General features: G+C 46.1%; 4 protein-coding genes across 4 annotated transcripts; 2 read left to right on the plus strand and 2 right to left on the minus strand.

Annotated features, from left to right (window-relative positions):
• Positions 1-5724: 5724 nt before the first annotated feature.
• Positions 5725-6577, minus strand: BDV27DRAFT_123230 (thiamine-binding protein). The gene is made up of 4 exons (XM_032065821.1): positions 6445-6577; positions 6240-6345; positions 5993-6095; positions 5725-5928 (listed from the first exon to the last, which is right to left on the minus strand). Exons 1-4 carry the CDS (start codon positions 6502-6504, stop codon positions 5865-5867), a joined length of 333 nt encoding a protein of 110 aa, XP_031930909.1. The 5' UTR covers positions 6505-6577; the 3' UTR covers positions 5725-5864.
• Positions 6578-6896: 319 nt separating this feature from the next.
• On the minus strand, positions 6897-8323 carry BDV27DRAFT_123231 (putative pyruvate dehydrogenase E1 component alpha subunit). The gene is made up of 3 exons (XM_032065822.1): positions 8099-8323; positions 7582-8036; positions 6897-7530 (listed from the first exon to the last, which is right to left on the minus strand). The coding sequence occupies exons 1-3, from the start codon at positions 8251-8253 to the stop codon at positions 7025-7027; spliced, it is 1116 nt and encodes a 371-aa protein (XP_031930910.1). The 5' UTR covers positions 8254-8323; the 3' UTR covers positions 6897-7024.
• A 614-nt stretch (positions 8324-8937) lies between these two features.
• Positions 8938-12351, plus strand: BDV27DRAFT_123233 (putative DNA repair protein Rad4). The gene is made up of 4 exons (XM_032065823.1): positions 8938-9726; positions 9783-9986; positions 10037-10391; positions 10442-12351. Exons 1-4 carry the CDS (start codon positions 9166-9168, stop codon positions 12202-12204), a joined length of 2883 nt encoding a protein of 960 aa, XP_031930911.1. The 5' UTR covers positions 8938-9165; the 3' UTR covers positions 12205-12351.
• A 167-nt stretch (positions 12352-12518) lies between these two features.
• On the plus strand, positions 12519-14554 carry BDV27DRAFT_123236 (uncharacterized protein). The gene has a single exon (XM_032065824.1). It carries the CDS (start codon positions 12574-12576, stop codon positions 14524-14526), a length of 1953 nt encoding a protein of 650 aa, XP_031930912.1. The 5' UTR covers positions 12519-12573; the 3' UTR covers positions 14527-14554.
• Positions 14555-14706: the final 152 nt, after the last annotated feature.

The following is a 14706-nucleotide window of genomic DNA, read 5'->3' on the forward strand; positions in this document are numbered from 1 at the left end:
GGTAAAAAAAAAAAAGAAAAAAAAAACTAAAACTAAAATAAGAAATCAATGAGAAAATTACGGCATTGAGATTTGAAAGGTTAGTCTTAAACAACAAAGAACATACTAGAGCTATTCTTCGGAAACTTTTCTTTCATGCAGTGTACGGTCCAGATGAACGGGAACTACTGTAGGTGGCCAACTCATTCAACTGCAAGACGTAGAAATTTGTCACCTAACGACAGGCATTTAATATGTTCGTCTAGTTTCTGTGCACAACATTACAATCACTTGCGTGTATCACGAGGTATCTCGTTGGCCCCTTCTTGAGAGGGCAAAAGGTCCACTAATCATGCGTAAAGAGCATAAGCCTAGCAGTTTGGTATACAGTGTAACACAAACTAATGCTCTGTCATTAGTAGGTTCCTTGTATAACCGCTATACCCCTGCCAGCTGGTCCCGGCTCCTCCTAAGAACCTAAGAAACAAAAGCACGGGCGTCCCAAGCTACCGGGATTGTCAGTGACGAGAACTGAGGACAATACGAAATGGGCAAATCAGCGGTGGCTTGGAAGTTGTATCTTCGGTACGTCAGGCAGAAACAACCTAGTAAGGAGGAGGGTCCAGAAGTCCTTTCACACCGACCAAGCCACGCTTATAATTGCTACCTAATAACAAAGTACTGTGTCTAGCTGCCAGGTAGTGGTAAGAGAGCAGTACCACTAGTACCGTAAAGAGGTAAGAGTGAAATGATCTTCAACAGAAGCCGGGATCCAATGACTGTTGGTACCACACTGCTGGGAAATTATCATCCATGGGTCGCTCCTTATTCCGTAGGACGACTGGAGCCATTGGACGACGCTATGCATGTACTTCGCGTTGTCCTATCAGGATGACCATAGATGCTTACTCCGTAATGGGAGTCGTTAGAATTCAAATTGATAGATAATTGGAAGAAAGAAAAGGCAAATATACGGAGTAGCTTAAGTGGACCAACAAGTAATTCCCGTTTAAGAAGCCTCGGGCTCCTCTTTTCCTCTTCACTTTAATTTTCTCCGTGGTGACACAAAGGTGAAGGAGAGTTACCGCTATCCAGGCTGTCGGATCCCTGACCCACCCACACCGACGGAATTACCCTCCACTTCTGTCCCACTTGAACTCCAAGTTTCTCAGAGCTTCTCCGCCGGGAGACCCCCCTTTATTATCACTATTTGAAATACTGTTTCAGTAGAAGACACTGTTAGTAACTTGGTCAAAAAATGAAACTTTTTCAAAAGATCGGCTATTATTCTTGTTCCGCCGCTTTCTAGTATTGTTATTGTTATTATTATTATTATTATTATTATTATTATTATTATTATTCTAATGTTTTAACGATCCACTTCTTCCAAGCCTCGGTAACATCCTCGTCGAAGAGTACTCTCCAAAATCTACGGAGTACACTCTTCCATTTTCATGTTCTCTCCAAGGTAAATTTAATGATACAGGTAGGTCATGATTCTATCTTTCATCGCAGATTATTATAAAACCTTGCAAAGGACGACGAATCAAATCTGTGATAGTGGCAGGTTATCTTCAGCCAGGGGTCTTGAGATAAATATTGTAGAATGCCGCTCCGCCGATCAAGCCCGTACCCGCTTGGGACAACTTCGAGAAGAGCAATCAAGCGAAATGAACATTGTATCCTTGGTTCCAGTCCCGGGCGTACCATGCATAAGGAATGTTGGTCCGACGCACGTCACCAGAGGGGCTTACCTATTCGGCATCCACTACACCGTATAGTATTACAAGAGAAGGAATGAGCAGATAAACAAACAGAGAACATCCTTTACCTCGTAGTAACCGAAATTTTACCAAGATCAATTACGCTGAAATAGATGCTGCGGCTGACAGAGTGTTGGGTGAATTGCTGCTGTGCTCAAGGTATGGTACCCTAAAATTTTAAGTACTTGGTAGACCTCCACTGCTCGCGAATGCGGTGGGAGGGCCTCGGTTGCGTGCTTCCACTGGTTCTTTTTAGAGGATTTCTGTCGCTAATTGGTAGATGCACATACTGCATACTCCGTAGTAGAAGATACCACACCTTAAGGATCTACTAGCGGCCTTCGGAATACGGCGATGGTGGATCTATTGCAGAGTACGGAGTATATACAAGAATTTTCCTGGTTGTAGCAATCATAGTCCAAGTAATTTTTCTATTGATATACTACAGAGCAAGTCTCATAGTACTCAAGTTGTATGCGGAGTTCACCACCTCCGATTCAACACTATATATGCACTAAGTGTAAACGCACAACAGAGTACGGTTAGGGGAACCACTATCAAACGTAGTCCCATACTACCGTGACTCTATATACACGTAGGGCACACTGTTATACTGGGTATAGTTTTGCAGCATTGTTGACGCGGCACCTAGTGTCAAGTATTGCACCGTGTACTCCATAGTCTTCCCCATATAAATTCCCAAATGCATCGGCGTTTACCGATTGTGACGCGTAAGGAATATAGAGTAAAATGTGACGATAACTATTTTTTCGCACGAAAGCTTTAACTTTCAATGACATGATGACCTCGGGAATTCCTCGGACACCCTGGGCTTATGAGAACGATGAGATAGACTACGCCACCCGCTCAGGAGTCCCTCCGTAGGCACAGAGAGTCAATTACAAGGTTATCGGAAGCATCTTACCTATTGCAAGGCTGATAAATCGTCCATCAATCAAGGCTGCAGGCTGCAGCACCCTTTCGTAGGGGCACTAGATTTTCAAGTGCAGAAGGCTGTCGTGGACGCCGCCCAGAGGCCATGAACTCTGACAAATCTAAGCAACTTACCCGGGCAATGGGGTGGAGACAAGTGCTGTCAACAGTCCATTGGTGATTCCTCTCGGGGAGTGGAATTTTCCAGCTCATCACTCTACTAGTCTATAGTGTGCTGCTACTAGTTCCCAGTAAAGCATAGTGATGTTGGCTACTGCACGGTGGGAATATCCATCGGCTGGTAGATGAGACAAGTCATCTCAACGGCTGTCTGATCCCCATCTCTCCCTTCTCATCTTGGTGTGTGCCGTCCCCTCTACGTGCCTTAACAATGTTCACAAGACAGTTTCATCTCATACGTATTCCCATCGTGAGCAGCCACCGGTGGGCTTTAATCTTCGGATTACAGCCACTAGGATATTGCCATTTTTAGAGACCAGTTTCAGGGTGGAAAATCGTAAGGAGAGAAAGAAACAGGTGAAAATTTTTTTTTCTTTCAATCAGACGAACAGCGACCCGACCTTAAATCAGGCGGCCGACAAGTGCTCCGTAACCTACCTGGAAATTAGGTGGAACTGCAAAAAACCTATCTCGAGCCTCCATATTATCTCTAGGCACATAAGTATGCATGAGCTAAGCCGAGCTATACTTGTATTTCATGCGTGTCGAGCGCCATTGCTTGGCTTCCAGCATATGCTTCATCGGGCTACCACAGGGTCAGGCACGTATGAGGGTGCGATTACCCTTGTAGAAGCGACGCACTATACTGCATTAAGTAGACAGCACTGTAATATACTTTGAAAGAATTTTCAAGCATCCGTTGTGAGTGTATGCGACGTACGTACGTATATACATATATACCATGACCTTGTCCTTGCGAGCTAGATTCAATGTATTGCTTCTGTAGGGAAGAGCCATATTTTCGTCTATAAATTAGCAAATAAACACCCATATCTGGAACATGTTTATGATGGGAAGCTCGATTCTCAGCGTCTACCTTGCCTTGTAAGGTTGAACCCGGTCACGAGCCCAAGGCTCTGATAGTTTACTCTTTACCTCGTAAGGAAAAGGCAATGAAGGAATCGCCAAGACCTACAAACCTGGATCTTCACGCACATCCAAAACACCCAAGTAGTCATTGGATTACTACTATGGATAGTGGAACTCATGCATACTCGTAACCCGAGATGGTCCTAGGGTTAGTGGTTAATACTGTTGTCTGGTGGGTTACTAGGTGAGGCTGTCAGCAACTCACAGGCCGGAATGCCCGGCCCAGCCTCCATATGCAGGGAATAGTACGTTGAAGATCCGTGGCCCTGTCAAGAAAAGTAAGAAACGTCCAGAAGGTAAGATAGTTCTCTCAGGGAGCATCTCTAAATTGATCGTCTTTCAGCCGACAGTATGTCATACGACTTGTTTTTTTCATAACCAGATCCCCGGGTCTGGAGGATTCAAGATAGTGACCTGGCAAAGCGAAGCTAAAGAAGCCGCTACAGGGATTGCTAGCGGCACCCAAGCTGAAAGGATTCTCAATTTCTCCCTCGCACACCCCCAATTGGCATGGTCTATATGCACATCCAACAGTTTCAGTGGGAGGGGAAATCGTTCCACCAAGCATTTACACGGAAGCTCCTCCGAGGTACCGCCTATCACTGTACAAGGGCCATGCATAAGTGCAATGGATCCTAAAGTTTTCTCAAATTTCGTCCTTGCCGGGACGCATATGCACTTGTTGATAGGACGCGGCTACATGAATGTCCACCTGTGATTCCTTCAAAAAGCAAAAATAATATGTTACATCGCAGATTACCCCCATTTTTAGTTAACGCCAACAGTAACGACTATCGGGGTTTGAAGCCACTTTGGTGTATCTTTCTTTGCTATGGCACAGCCTGGTGCTGTGGGAATACCTAATTGAGTCATTGCTCGTTTAACTCTGGCAATTACTCCGGCACGCCAATCATGCAGGTGAGGGTCTAGTTCGTCCTTTGACAGGCGGTTATATTAGCACTGGAGCCAACTTGGCGTCAGGATGAGGAGATGTTCTTCATTAGTGCCCCTCGAGATGGGGTATGAATAATGGTAGCAAGCTGCCTGCTAGTGAATTACACGTACGTACTCCGTAATAATTAAGAAACGCCAATTTGTCATAATAATTCCAGATAAGACTATAGCGCATATATAATATTGGGGCATCTAGAACCTAACAAGGGTGGAAGCAAGGATTAACCCGTGGACAGTTCTTTTTCTCTAATCTCCCCTCTCTTAACAAGGATTCTAACCTGTAGGCGAAAATCTAACTGGGAACACTAATCCCTGCATCTGTCACTAGAGGCAGGTCTATTACTATAACTTCATTGTGATCTGCTGTCTGCTGTTAGTATGTTTCTGTCTCACATGTGTTTTATCTACTGTCTTTTATCTTGTGCTTGAGACCGTAATGGATTCTGTCATTAGTATTACTAGACATGTGGTCAATTTTGAACCTTTTGTGCTGTACACTAACTACAAATATGTTACTTACTAATATCCACTCCCCCAGTAACTACGTAAATTTACTACCTAGGTATTTGGTTTTTACCCCTCAGATCAAACTTTCTAATTGACAAATACGGAAAACCATAATGGACGTGGGTGCGTCGTAGGTTGCAATGGCCAATCAAACGGATTGAGTATCAGGTAACGCGATAATATAAAGTTAAAAAGGATCGCTTCCGGACCATTCGGTCGGGTCGCGAGTCAATCTGGGTGTAACACAAGGTACCGAGTACCTGGTATCTATAGACGTGGCCTTCCTGTGTCAGATTCTTATACCGCGGCGAAAAGTTCTTCCCAAAACTGCATTGATCAATTCATTAGGTATGTGCCTAGAAAAGAATGGTTGGGCTGTACAGTCCCCGGTGCTTTCGAGCAAGACAGAAGCTCGAGTTTGAAAGTACAGTACATCATCAACCATTAGAACGATTAGAGTGCCAAAACTAGACATCAATCACATTACATATAATTCACGCCCGTGCCCTTCACATTATTCCCCAGTGTGGTTTCTCTACATACATTTGTTTCCTGAAGAAAGCATGCTAACACAATTTCGATGATACTCCACTATCACAGCTGCCTTCGCCCTTTTTTTTAAGTCGCTAAGATTTTCTCCACGGACAGCAAACTGCCCTCCATCGGTTGATCCTTATCCGTCCTATGCGTATACAAAGGTTAGAGATTCGGTTCTCAGAGATTTGTCACATCAAATACCAACTCACCTGGTGGTGATGCGGATATCTGTCTGAATTCTTGGTATGCCCTCCTGGTGGATCAAAGTATGGGCATATCCAATGACTCGGGCGACTTGGTCCCAGGGTCCCTCTAGATCATTCAATTAGAGGCTCGGATTCATCATATCTGTTTACACTAATATCTCTCGATTCCATCTTGAACGGACATTTCCATAAGAGAAAATCATCTCGTCGAAGCTCTGAGCAAGTCCACGATTGAATGAAAGCAACTCACCAACAGCCGTTCCAGTGGCAGTCATCTGATATTTCAGGCCAGACTTCTGTAGCAGCTCTTGAATTTCGGCGATCTGCTTGGAGAATGATGCGTTCTGCGAGCCGATCTAACATGCGAGCGTCAGCTGAATGTATCCCTTAGACAAGTCTTTTTGTCGTCTTCACGACCTTCCACCGCGACCGTTATTTGGGACACGGAAACTTACTGGGATCAGGGAGAAATCGGCGATGCAGGTAGGAGGAGTTATCAGATCAGCTGTCTCCATGTCTGTTGCTGCTGTTGTTCTGGTGGCTAATGCTACTCTGTATCAAAGGTGGGTGCAGGATGGTTGATCTTCCTAAGCGTTCAGGATATCGATATATCTCAAGCCACGTAAACCCGGCTTGGTATTCAAGCGGTTTATTATAACTTGCAGTCTGTAATATTATCAGAGTGACGTGCGTATTGATCATCAGCATCTCTCGCAAACAACGAATGAGATTGCTGGTTGCGATTATGTGTAGGTTTTCTCGACCAGCGCTTACAATTGGGTTCCACGCCATACGGGCGGCGCCCAAGCTGTATCGATGCTGAGCTGTATGCTCTGGGCTCACTCGTTCCATGGCTCATCTGCATGGCTAAATGCCACATTTGATTACTTTAAACTGGATCTATCTCATGACTGACATTTGTTCGTGTGTCTAGATTTCATTTCTCAAGCAGCCTTATCCTCATCTCATCGAGCTGTGTATCATTAGCCTCCTATTAGCTTTGGTATCCATCCTATCAAATGCTAAATTCTTCGCCTAACCACGATAATAAGTTTCATCAATGGTCCTTCCTCGCCGTTGCTGCGGCTCACTACCACGAACGTATATATCCTCAAACAAGATGTCAAGTTTCGTCTCGGGCTCAGCCATCTTTTCAGCCTCGGCCACTTCATCGTTGACTTTGCTTCGCACATTTTTATCGATTGTTTTGGCGTCCTCCTCCGAGAATACACCCCACTCAATCAACCTCTCTTTTAAGTTAGATATTGGGTCGTTCGCACGCTGCTCTTTCAATTCTTCCCTGCTTCGATATGCAATCCCGGGGTCTGACATTGAGTGTCCTGCATATCGGTATGTGAGGTACTCGTAGACCAGTGGTCCATTTCCTGCTTGGACGAAATTCTTGCCGTATCTAACCGCGGAAAGGACGGCAAGCACATCCATTCCGTTAATTCGTAACCCCGGGATATACTGGCCACGCTTGTAATACTCGGTCATTGCAGAGGCTCTTTCAACAGAGGTTCCCATGCCGTATTTATTGTCTAAAGTGTGTTAGCACATTGAGTGAGCGCGTATCGAAATAGTGAACTTACTCTCACAGCCAAATATCACAGGTAGATTCCACAGCTTAGCCATATTGAAAGCTTCGTGAACTTGGCCTTGATTGGCTGCCCCATCACCATAGAGATCGATCGTGACATTATTCGCATCATTGTATTGCTGAGCGAAGGCGATTCCAGCACCTACTGGCACGCTGGCTCCGACGATCCCATTCCCCCCAAAGAAGCTTTCGCAGAACATGTGCATAGAGCCACCTTTGCCATAGGAGATGCCCTCTCTTCGTCCAAGCAACTCGCCAATGATAGACTTCACAGTTCCTCCGCGCATTAATGTAAACCCGTGGGAACGGTATGCCGTTATAAGTTTGTCATGTTTAGTAAGTGCATGCTCGATTCCGACAGCGACTGCCTCCTGTCCGGTTGATAGATGGCAAAAGCCACGGATTTTCCTGTCTTTATATAAACCATCCGCGGCAAGCTCCATACGTCTGCAAAACAGTCAACCATATTGCTCGACAAGAAAGGAAAAGAGCAGAAAGACCAAGCAGACCTTATCAATGTCATATCATGGTATAATTGTTTCAGTTCCCTCTTGGTGGTTTCAACTGAATACGGAGGCGGGTCTAAATGATACGTATCGAAGCTATCCTCTGCTATCGGAACACTAAATAGCTTATCATCTTCCTTAAAGACGTCGAGTGTCATTAATTGCCTTCTAGCAAAGGGATTCCGATCAACGCCTTTGCCACTTACAGAAGGTAAGTCTTCCAAATTAGCGACATGTGCTAGGGAGCGCCGACAGGTACAAGGAAGGACTGGCCGCACCCAAGGGACCGCCCTAATTATTTTCAAGGATCTTGAAAGCATAGTTAAGGTTATAGCAATAGTGCCGGTGGCTGCTATGCGACCACAAAGAATCTAAAGGAAATACCGGGGAACTTTTGGCGTGCTTCAACTGCCAACTTTATATTTAATTCTGTAGAACTTATAGAAATTGTCACCCTGTAGTAGGTTGGGAGTTGCTTCTAGTGGACCATCAGATCAACAGTATGTGACGCAATAGTGAACTCACCAGGTCACATCTTCGACTGTAGTATTGCTTTGGCCTCTGGGTAAGGCTAAGATTGGTATCCATAGAGTTCCGGCACTATTATGCTGCCTGTTGTCAGAAAGAACATCTAACCGGTCTACAGGGACCTCCAATAGAAAGACCTATAGCCACTTGGCAAAGTTGGCCTACATCTTCTGACTGATGGATGGACTCAAATCAATATTACCCGATCTGGAAGTGACACCTCTTCGGAACGGATCAACGGTACATCCGTGATGACGCATTGTTGCGCTGAGCAATTCTGGAATTGGGGTTCCAAGTTCCAAAAGATATCAAATCTTATGCTTGTAAATAAATAGGCATAAACTAATACTGTATCTCATGCCTATCCATTCGCCGAGCCGAGGAATATCATTACTTGCGCTCTAATCAGCATAGCGATGAAGTCATCAAGACGCTTTTCGCAGTTCCCAATTTGCCACATCCACGCGTTGAGACGCGTACAACTATTTATCTAACCAGTCAAAACTTCGGCCCTATGGTTGCGAATAGGTCTTGCTGAAAGTATGCCTCGTACGACTCGTGCCCGTTCCAAGAAGAGCGGAGCCCCTGGCGGTCGCCAGTCAAGAAAGCAAGATGATGAGGTCCCAGAAGTATACCGGGAGATGCTGGCAGAAGCCGAAGCTCGAGATCCCGGCAGCCTAGAGAACGATCGGCCAATAAAAAAACGAAAGATACAGGGGCAGTCACTGGCGTCTTCTGCTCCTTCTCAGACTACAAAACAAAAAGATCAGTATCCATCAAAGAAGCAAGAAAATGTCAACCCGCCAGTACAAACGGTGTATGACTCTTCTTCCTTTGATGAATCGGAGATGGAGTGGGAAGAGGTAGACATTTTGCAAGCACCTGCTGCTTCTATCCAAACAGCCCATGCTTCTGGAGAAAACGAGACCATGCAGATCACCCTTGACCCCCATCAGGATCAGAAGCGGAAAGTAATTAGAAGGCGGAATCCAATTACAGCAGCTGAGAGGGAGATGAGATTACATGTCCACAAATCCCATCTGCTTTGTCTTTTATCTCATGTCCAGTTACGAAACCTTTGGTGCAACGATGAAGATATTCAGGTGCGCCTTTGCTTCGGCAGGATCCTATTCGCACCCTTAACTAATGTAAAATCCAGAGGTTTCTTAAACGGATGTTGACAAAACGTGTGACCTTGCTTCTGAATCCATCACAGGAACAGCCACAATATACAAGGTCGACTACGTTCATTGACGGACTTAATCAGGCCAGCGATGCCTTTTTAAAGAGGTTCAGAGTTACGAAGCCGGGTTTGAAACGAGCTCATTGGGCAGATGATCCTCTTTCCTTGAAACGAAGAGTGGTATTGTAGTCAATTTCTGTAGTATAAGGGTTGTGCTTATGTCGTCCTAGGAAGATATTATGCCAGACGCAGAGCTTTTCTTATCGAAGGAAGATTTTCTAAAACAGGCTAAGACACTTCAAGGCTCTCGTGATTTTGGTGCCCAGCTGTTCTGTGCCCTACTGCGCTCCGTAGCTGTGGAAGCTAGGCTCGTCTGTTCATTACAGCCATTGCCATTTACTGGAACAACCAAACAAATGATTCCTATCAAGCCGGGACGGCAGATTATCATGATCTCGTCTGATGATCATGATACCTCTACCGATGATTTGACGAAACGGGTGGCATCGCCAGCACCGTCAAGGACCAGACGACTTGGTCGGCCACAATTTAAATCCTCGACTCAACCGAAGAGCTTCTTTGCGAGTATGTATTACCACAAACCAGTATGTAGATCCCCGTATTGACACCTGAAGACTCACGCCCTAGTGTCCGAGAATCACCGTACCCGGTATTCTGGGTCGAGGCTTTCAACGAAGCGATGCAGAAGTGGGTTCCTGTTGACCCATTGGTGACGAAGTCGCTTGCAAAATCTTTCAAGTTTGAGCCGCCATCAAGTGATCCGTATAACTGTATGAGTTACGTTATTGCGTTTGAGGAAGACGCTTCGGCGAGAGATGTCACGCGCCGCTACTCAAAGGCATTTAATGCCAAAACACGCAAACTACGCGTAGAGTCTACCAAGAATGGGGAAAGATGGTGGGGCCGGGTCATGCGATTTTATGAGAAACCTTTCCTCGAGGACCGTGATGAAGTGGAAATTAGCGAGCTTACAGCCAAAATTGCTGCGGAGCCTATGCCTCGGAATATACAAGATTTCAAGGATCACCCGATCTATGCGCTCGAACGACACCTTCGCCGTCATGAAACCATTTTTCCGAAACGTGTCGTTGGACAGGTTAGCGTTAGCAGATCAGGGTCAAAAAACCAGGTCTTGGAACTTGTTTATCGCCGCTCCGATGTCCATGTTTTGCGAAGTGCGAACAGGTGGTTTCGGTTAGGACGGGACATAAAGATTGGTGAGCAGCCGTTGAAGCGTGTTCAATCTCATAGAAATCAAGCCATGGCTCTCGAAGAAGATGGGGGGGACTCTGAACAGTACACCGAAACAGCTTTATACGCTTATTATCAAACCGAACTATATAGACCGCCATCGGTCATTCAAGGGAAGGTTCCAAAAAACGCCTTCGGAAACCTGGATGTCTACGTGCCGAGCATGGTTCCCCCTGGGGGAGTCCATATCAAGCATTCTGATGCTAGGCATGCCGCTAAACTCTTGGGTATTGACTACGCAGATGCCGTAACAGGCTTTGATTTTAAAGGGCGCCATGGGACAGCCGTGATTCAGGGTGTTGTCATTGCTAATGAGTATGGGGAGGCATTAAAAGAAGTTCTAGGTTGCCTTGAAGACCAAAGGTTACAGGCTGAGCTCGAGCAAAAATCGGCCGAAGCGCTTCGGCTTTGGAAGCACTTCTTGCTTCGGCTTCGCATCGCAGAAAGAGTTCAAAGCTACGCAGTTGAGGGCGAAGAGGCTGATGACGAGGAGAGCATTGCATCAAGTAATAATGACCATGGCAATAATACAGAAGAGACCGGTGGTGGGTTTATCCCTGAACCAAGCAATGATACTGTTGGTTCACAGAACGTCGCTCAAGAACGCCACTTTGAAAGCCTCACTACGCCCAAAGATGATGATTGTCTCGGTGGAGGATTCATCCCTGAAGAGGATGAGGCCCGTCAGAAGATTGCTGAAGAGTCAGTCCTTGAAGTGGCAAATGGCCCCTCACACACAAGTCGAGAAGAGCCGTCTCACTACTCACTTGTTGTCGTGCCCGATGATACGAACACTGCGAAAAGTACAACACCTTACCAAGGCGCCACAATATCGCCCGAGGCATCAGTGCCCGACTCAACAGACAAAGAAGGCGCTAGGGATGAAGACCGAAAAATCTCCGAAGGGGCTTCGTCAAACACCCCTATCTTGGTTGAGTCGTCAACAGCAGCGAACACGCCCTCTGCGAATGTTGAGGTCATTTCTGCACCCTTTTCAGCAACGCAGTCACGTATTGAATCCCCCATGACTTCAGACAAAGGGTCAAACAGTAATGATGAGGGGTCCCTGTTGTCGCATGATCCAGAAGATGAAGATGCGATTCCAGAGTGGCTCATGTCTGATTAACGAGCTCGGGTTTCTCGCAATGTGTACAGACTAGTTTTAGATCAGATTAACATTAAGTAAACTCAACCACACTAGGATGATACGTGATACCCATTACGTTGTGCAGGTGGTTGTTAGCATTGTACAAATGCAAGATGAATTAAATTCGCCTTAAGATCCAGGCCACCAACACCCCCATCCGAGTTAAATTGTTTTTCGTGCACAGACCATTTGTTATGGGCTTAGCGACGCGTCAGTCGCGTTTCGCCAGTCGACATAATCAATAAGCAAAGCTAAGACAACGCCACCAGACCTTCTTCATTGTGTAACCAGCAATAAACCTTATGGCTTATTACAATTTACTACATTATCCTCACTATTTGTTTTGCGATGAGACGAGGTGATACAAGTGGGACGAACGCGCAGACCAGCCAGGAACAGTTTCAAACCCCGGATAAACCTCTTCCAGGTCCTTCAACGACATCTGACAGCCTGAGAGGATCATTGACTTCAAAGAAGAGGACCGGAACACCCGCATCTTCAGCTTCTACATTTAGGTCATGGAAGAGGACTTCATTTGCCGGTGCCCGAGATCAGCCGACACTCACGCAGATCGACTTCGTGACGCAGATATCGCAGCCTCAGTCAGATGATGACGATGATCTCGATTACATCGCTGAGGCACCTAAAAATGGTAACAGGGAGCATAAGGAAGTCGTGGAGATAGCTGATGACTCTGGGAATGATGCTGATTATCGACCATCTTCAAATTCGCGGGCCCCGCGAACCCGCGGCGTCAGATTCGACCAGGATACGAATAGTGTCGGGTCTAAACAGTCTAAGGTGGTTAGTCAAGGTGACGGCCCGTCGAAACGGGGCCGGAGGAAAAGTGGTGACGGTGTCAAGGGCAACAAGAAGGGCAAGGACAAGCAGCAGAAAGATAAGACATTGACCCAGATGGACTATGTAAGGCGGTACTTGAAGATCGAGCCCGATGAGGATGTTAAATTGGAGTACACATATACCACTCCGCAAAAGCATGAGCGAAAATCCCATAATGTGCATCCGCCGAATGCTGAAGATACGCCCCGCAGTCCGAAAGATACCTATGCCACCTCAAGTGAGACAAAGAGACGGAAGCTGAATGATGAGGTCCGATCAAATGGGGAGGCGGAATCAACCGAAGACTCCAAAATGGCTCAATCATTTGGAGGCCCAGTCACGCCGCGGAAGCCTAGGCGATCGGAGATACCCTCCTCTCAGTCGCCAGAGAGTCCCGGACTCGCAATCATCACATCATCGCAGTTCCGTAGTGCAACTCGCTCTCCCTTTAAACGAGAGTCCCCGACCCCAACCATTAAACGCATCAAAGAAGAATCTCCTGGCCACGGTCAAGTAGAGGATGCCCCGCAAAATCCGGAACGAACATTGTCCCATGATTCAACTCCACCATCTATGAAAACCTATCCTCCGCCGACAAACAAGCTTAACTCAAAAGAAAGCTTAGAGACCAATGCGAGCTCCACCCAGTCCTACTCTACGTTAGGGACAACAGTTTTAAAAGAGGGAGATCATATACATCATGGCCTTGATGAGCGCCACATGACTACGCAGAGGACTGTCGTTTATGAAACAGACGCTGAGACCGACAGTGGCGACTTTCAAGACAACGAATTCAATATACCTGACTCACCTTCCGAGAGAGTGACCGACAACCAATTCCATACTTACGAAGATGATAATGAGCTGCCAACCGAAGATTCTCAAGATCTTCCACCAATTCCTCCATCCGGGCTGGATGTTGAATCCGGTCCTCTGCAATCAGAAACCAATCTGCCATCTGACGCATCAATATACTACCGCAGGCCGCAGCAAGCTACACAGTTCCCACTCGAGCCAATACCCGCGCTTAATACTCAAAAAATGGCGGAGCTCTTTCCGGACTATCACCAAGAGTCGGCTACTGTCTCCGAGCCGCAGTCAACACCACACCGTCCCCTTTATACCCAAACGCAGACCCAATCTCAAGGCCAATACCAAGACAAACCTTCGACAGACATTGTTCCCGAATCATCACCTATTGTACGTTGTGAAAGTGGAGTGAATCCAAAAGACGCTATTGAACGAGGTCTTGTTACTCGAGAATCTGTCGTGCAAGTGGAGTCATCACAACCTGCAGATAGATTTCAAAGGAAAGCCGATACTGATAGAAGCTCTCAGCCACGAGGTATTCTATCAAGGAGTGATCTTCTGACATCGAGTGTAATGGAAAGTATACCATTGCCGGCATTTATATTGGGCAGTCAGGATAGTATCGGAGAGCCTTACTCAGATATCCAATAGTAATGCAACAAGACGGGATTGAACACAGACTATGATCAATACACAATAAATGAGTAATGAGCCCTAATGGATGAAAAAATAAATATAACTATAAATACGTTATCTGCTCTTCCACACGTATACGTATCTGCATGCATTAACACGTAGATCAGTTAAACTAACGGATAGCGGGGCGTCGGC

Source organism: Aspergillus caelatus (genome assembly GCF_009193585.1).
Source record: "Aspergillus caelatus strain CBS 763.97 unplaced genomic scaffold BDV27scaffold_30, whole genome shotgun sequence".
Lineage (NCBI taxonomy): Eukaryota > Fungi > Ascomycota > Eurotiomycetes > Eurotiales > Aspergillaceae > Aspergillus > Aspergillus caelatus.

Excerpts from the sequence above, each read along its gene's own strand:
- BDV27DRAFT_123233 (XM_032065823.1), top strand. The coding sequence starts at position 9,166 with ATGCCTCGTACGACTCGTGCCCGTTCCAAGAAGAGCGGAGCCCCTGGC. Across the intron at positions 9,987-10,036 it reads TTTCCTTGAAACGAAGAGTG|GAAGATATTATGCCAGACGC; the intron begins GTATTGTAGTCA and ends ATGTCGTCCTAG. Across the intron at positions 10,392-10,441 it reads ACCGAAGAGCTTCTTTGCGA|ACTCACGCCCTAGTGTCCGA; the intron begins GTATGTATTACC and ends TGACACCTGAAG.
- BDV27DRAFT_123236 (XM_032065824.1), top strand. The coding sequence starts at position 12,574 with ATGAGACGAGGTGATACAAGTGGGACGAACGCGCAGACCAGCCAGGAA.
- BDV27DRAFT_123231 (XM_032065822.1), bottom strand. The coding sequence starts at position 8,253 with ATGACACTCGACGTCTTTAAGGAAGATGATAAGCTATTTAGTGTTCCG. Across the intron at positions 8,037-8,098 it reads CATGATATGACATTGATAAG|ACGTATGGAGCTTGCCGCGG; the intron begins GTCTGCTTGGTC and ends ACTGTTTTGCAG. Across the intron at positions 7,531-7,581 it reads TGTGATATTTGGCTGTGAGA|ACAATAAATACGGCATGGGA; the intron begins GTAAGTTCACTA and ends AACACACTTTAG.
- BDV27DRAFT_123230 (XM_032065821.1), bottom strand. The coding sequence starts at position 6,504 with ATGGAGACAGCTGATCTGATAACTCCTCCTACCTGCATCGCCGATTTC. Across the intron at positions 6,346-6,444 it reads CCGATTTCTCCCTGATCCCA|ATCGGCTCGCAGAACGCATC; the intron begins GTAAGTTTCCGT and ends CTCGCATGTTAG. Across the intron at positions 5,929-5,992 it reads GATATCCGCATCACCACCAG|GACGGATAAGGATCAACCGA; the intron begins GTGAGTTGGTAT and ends GTATACGCATAG.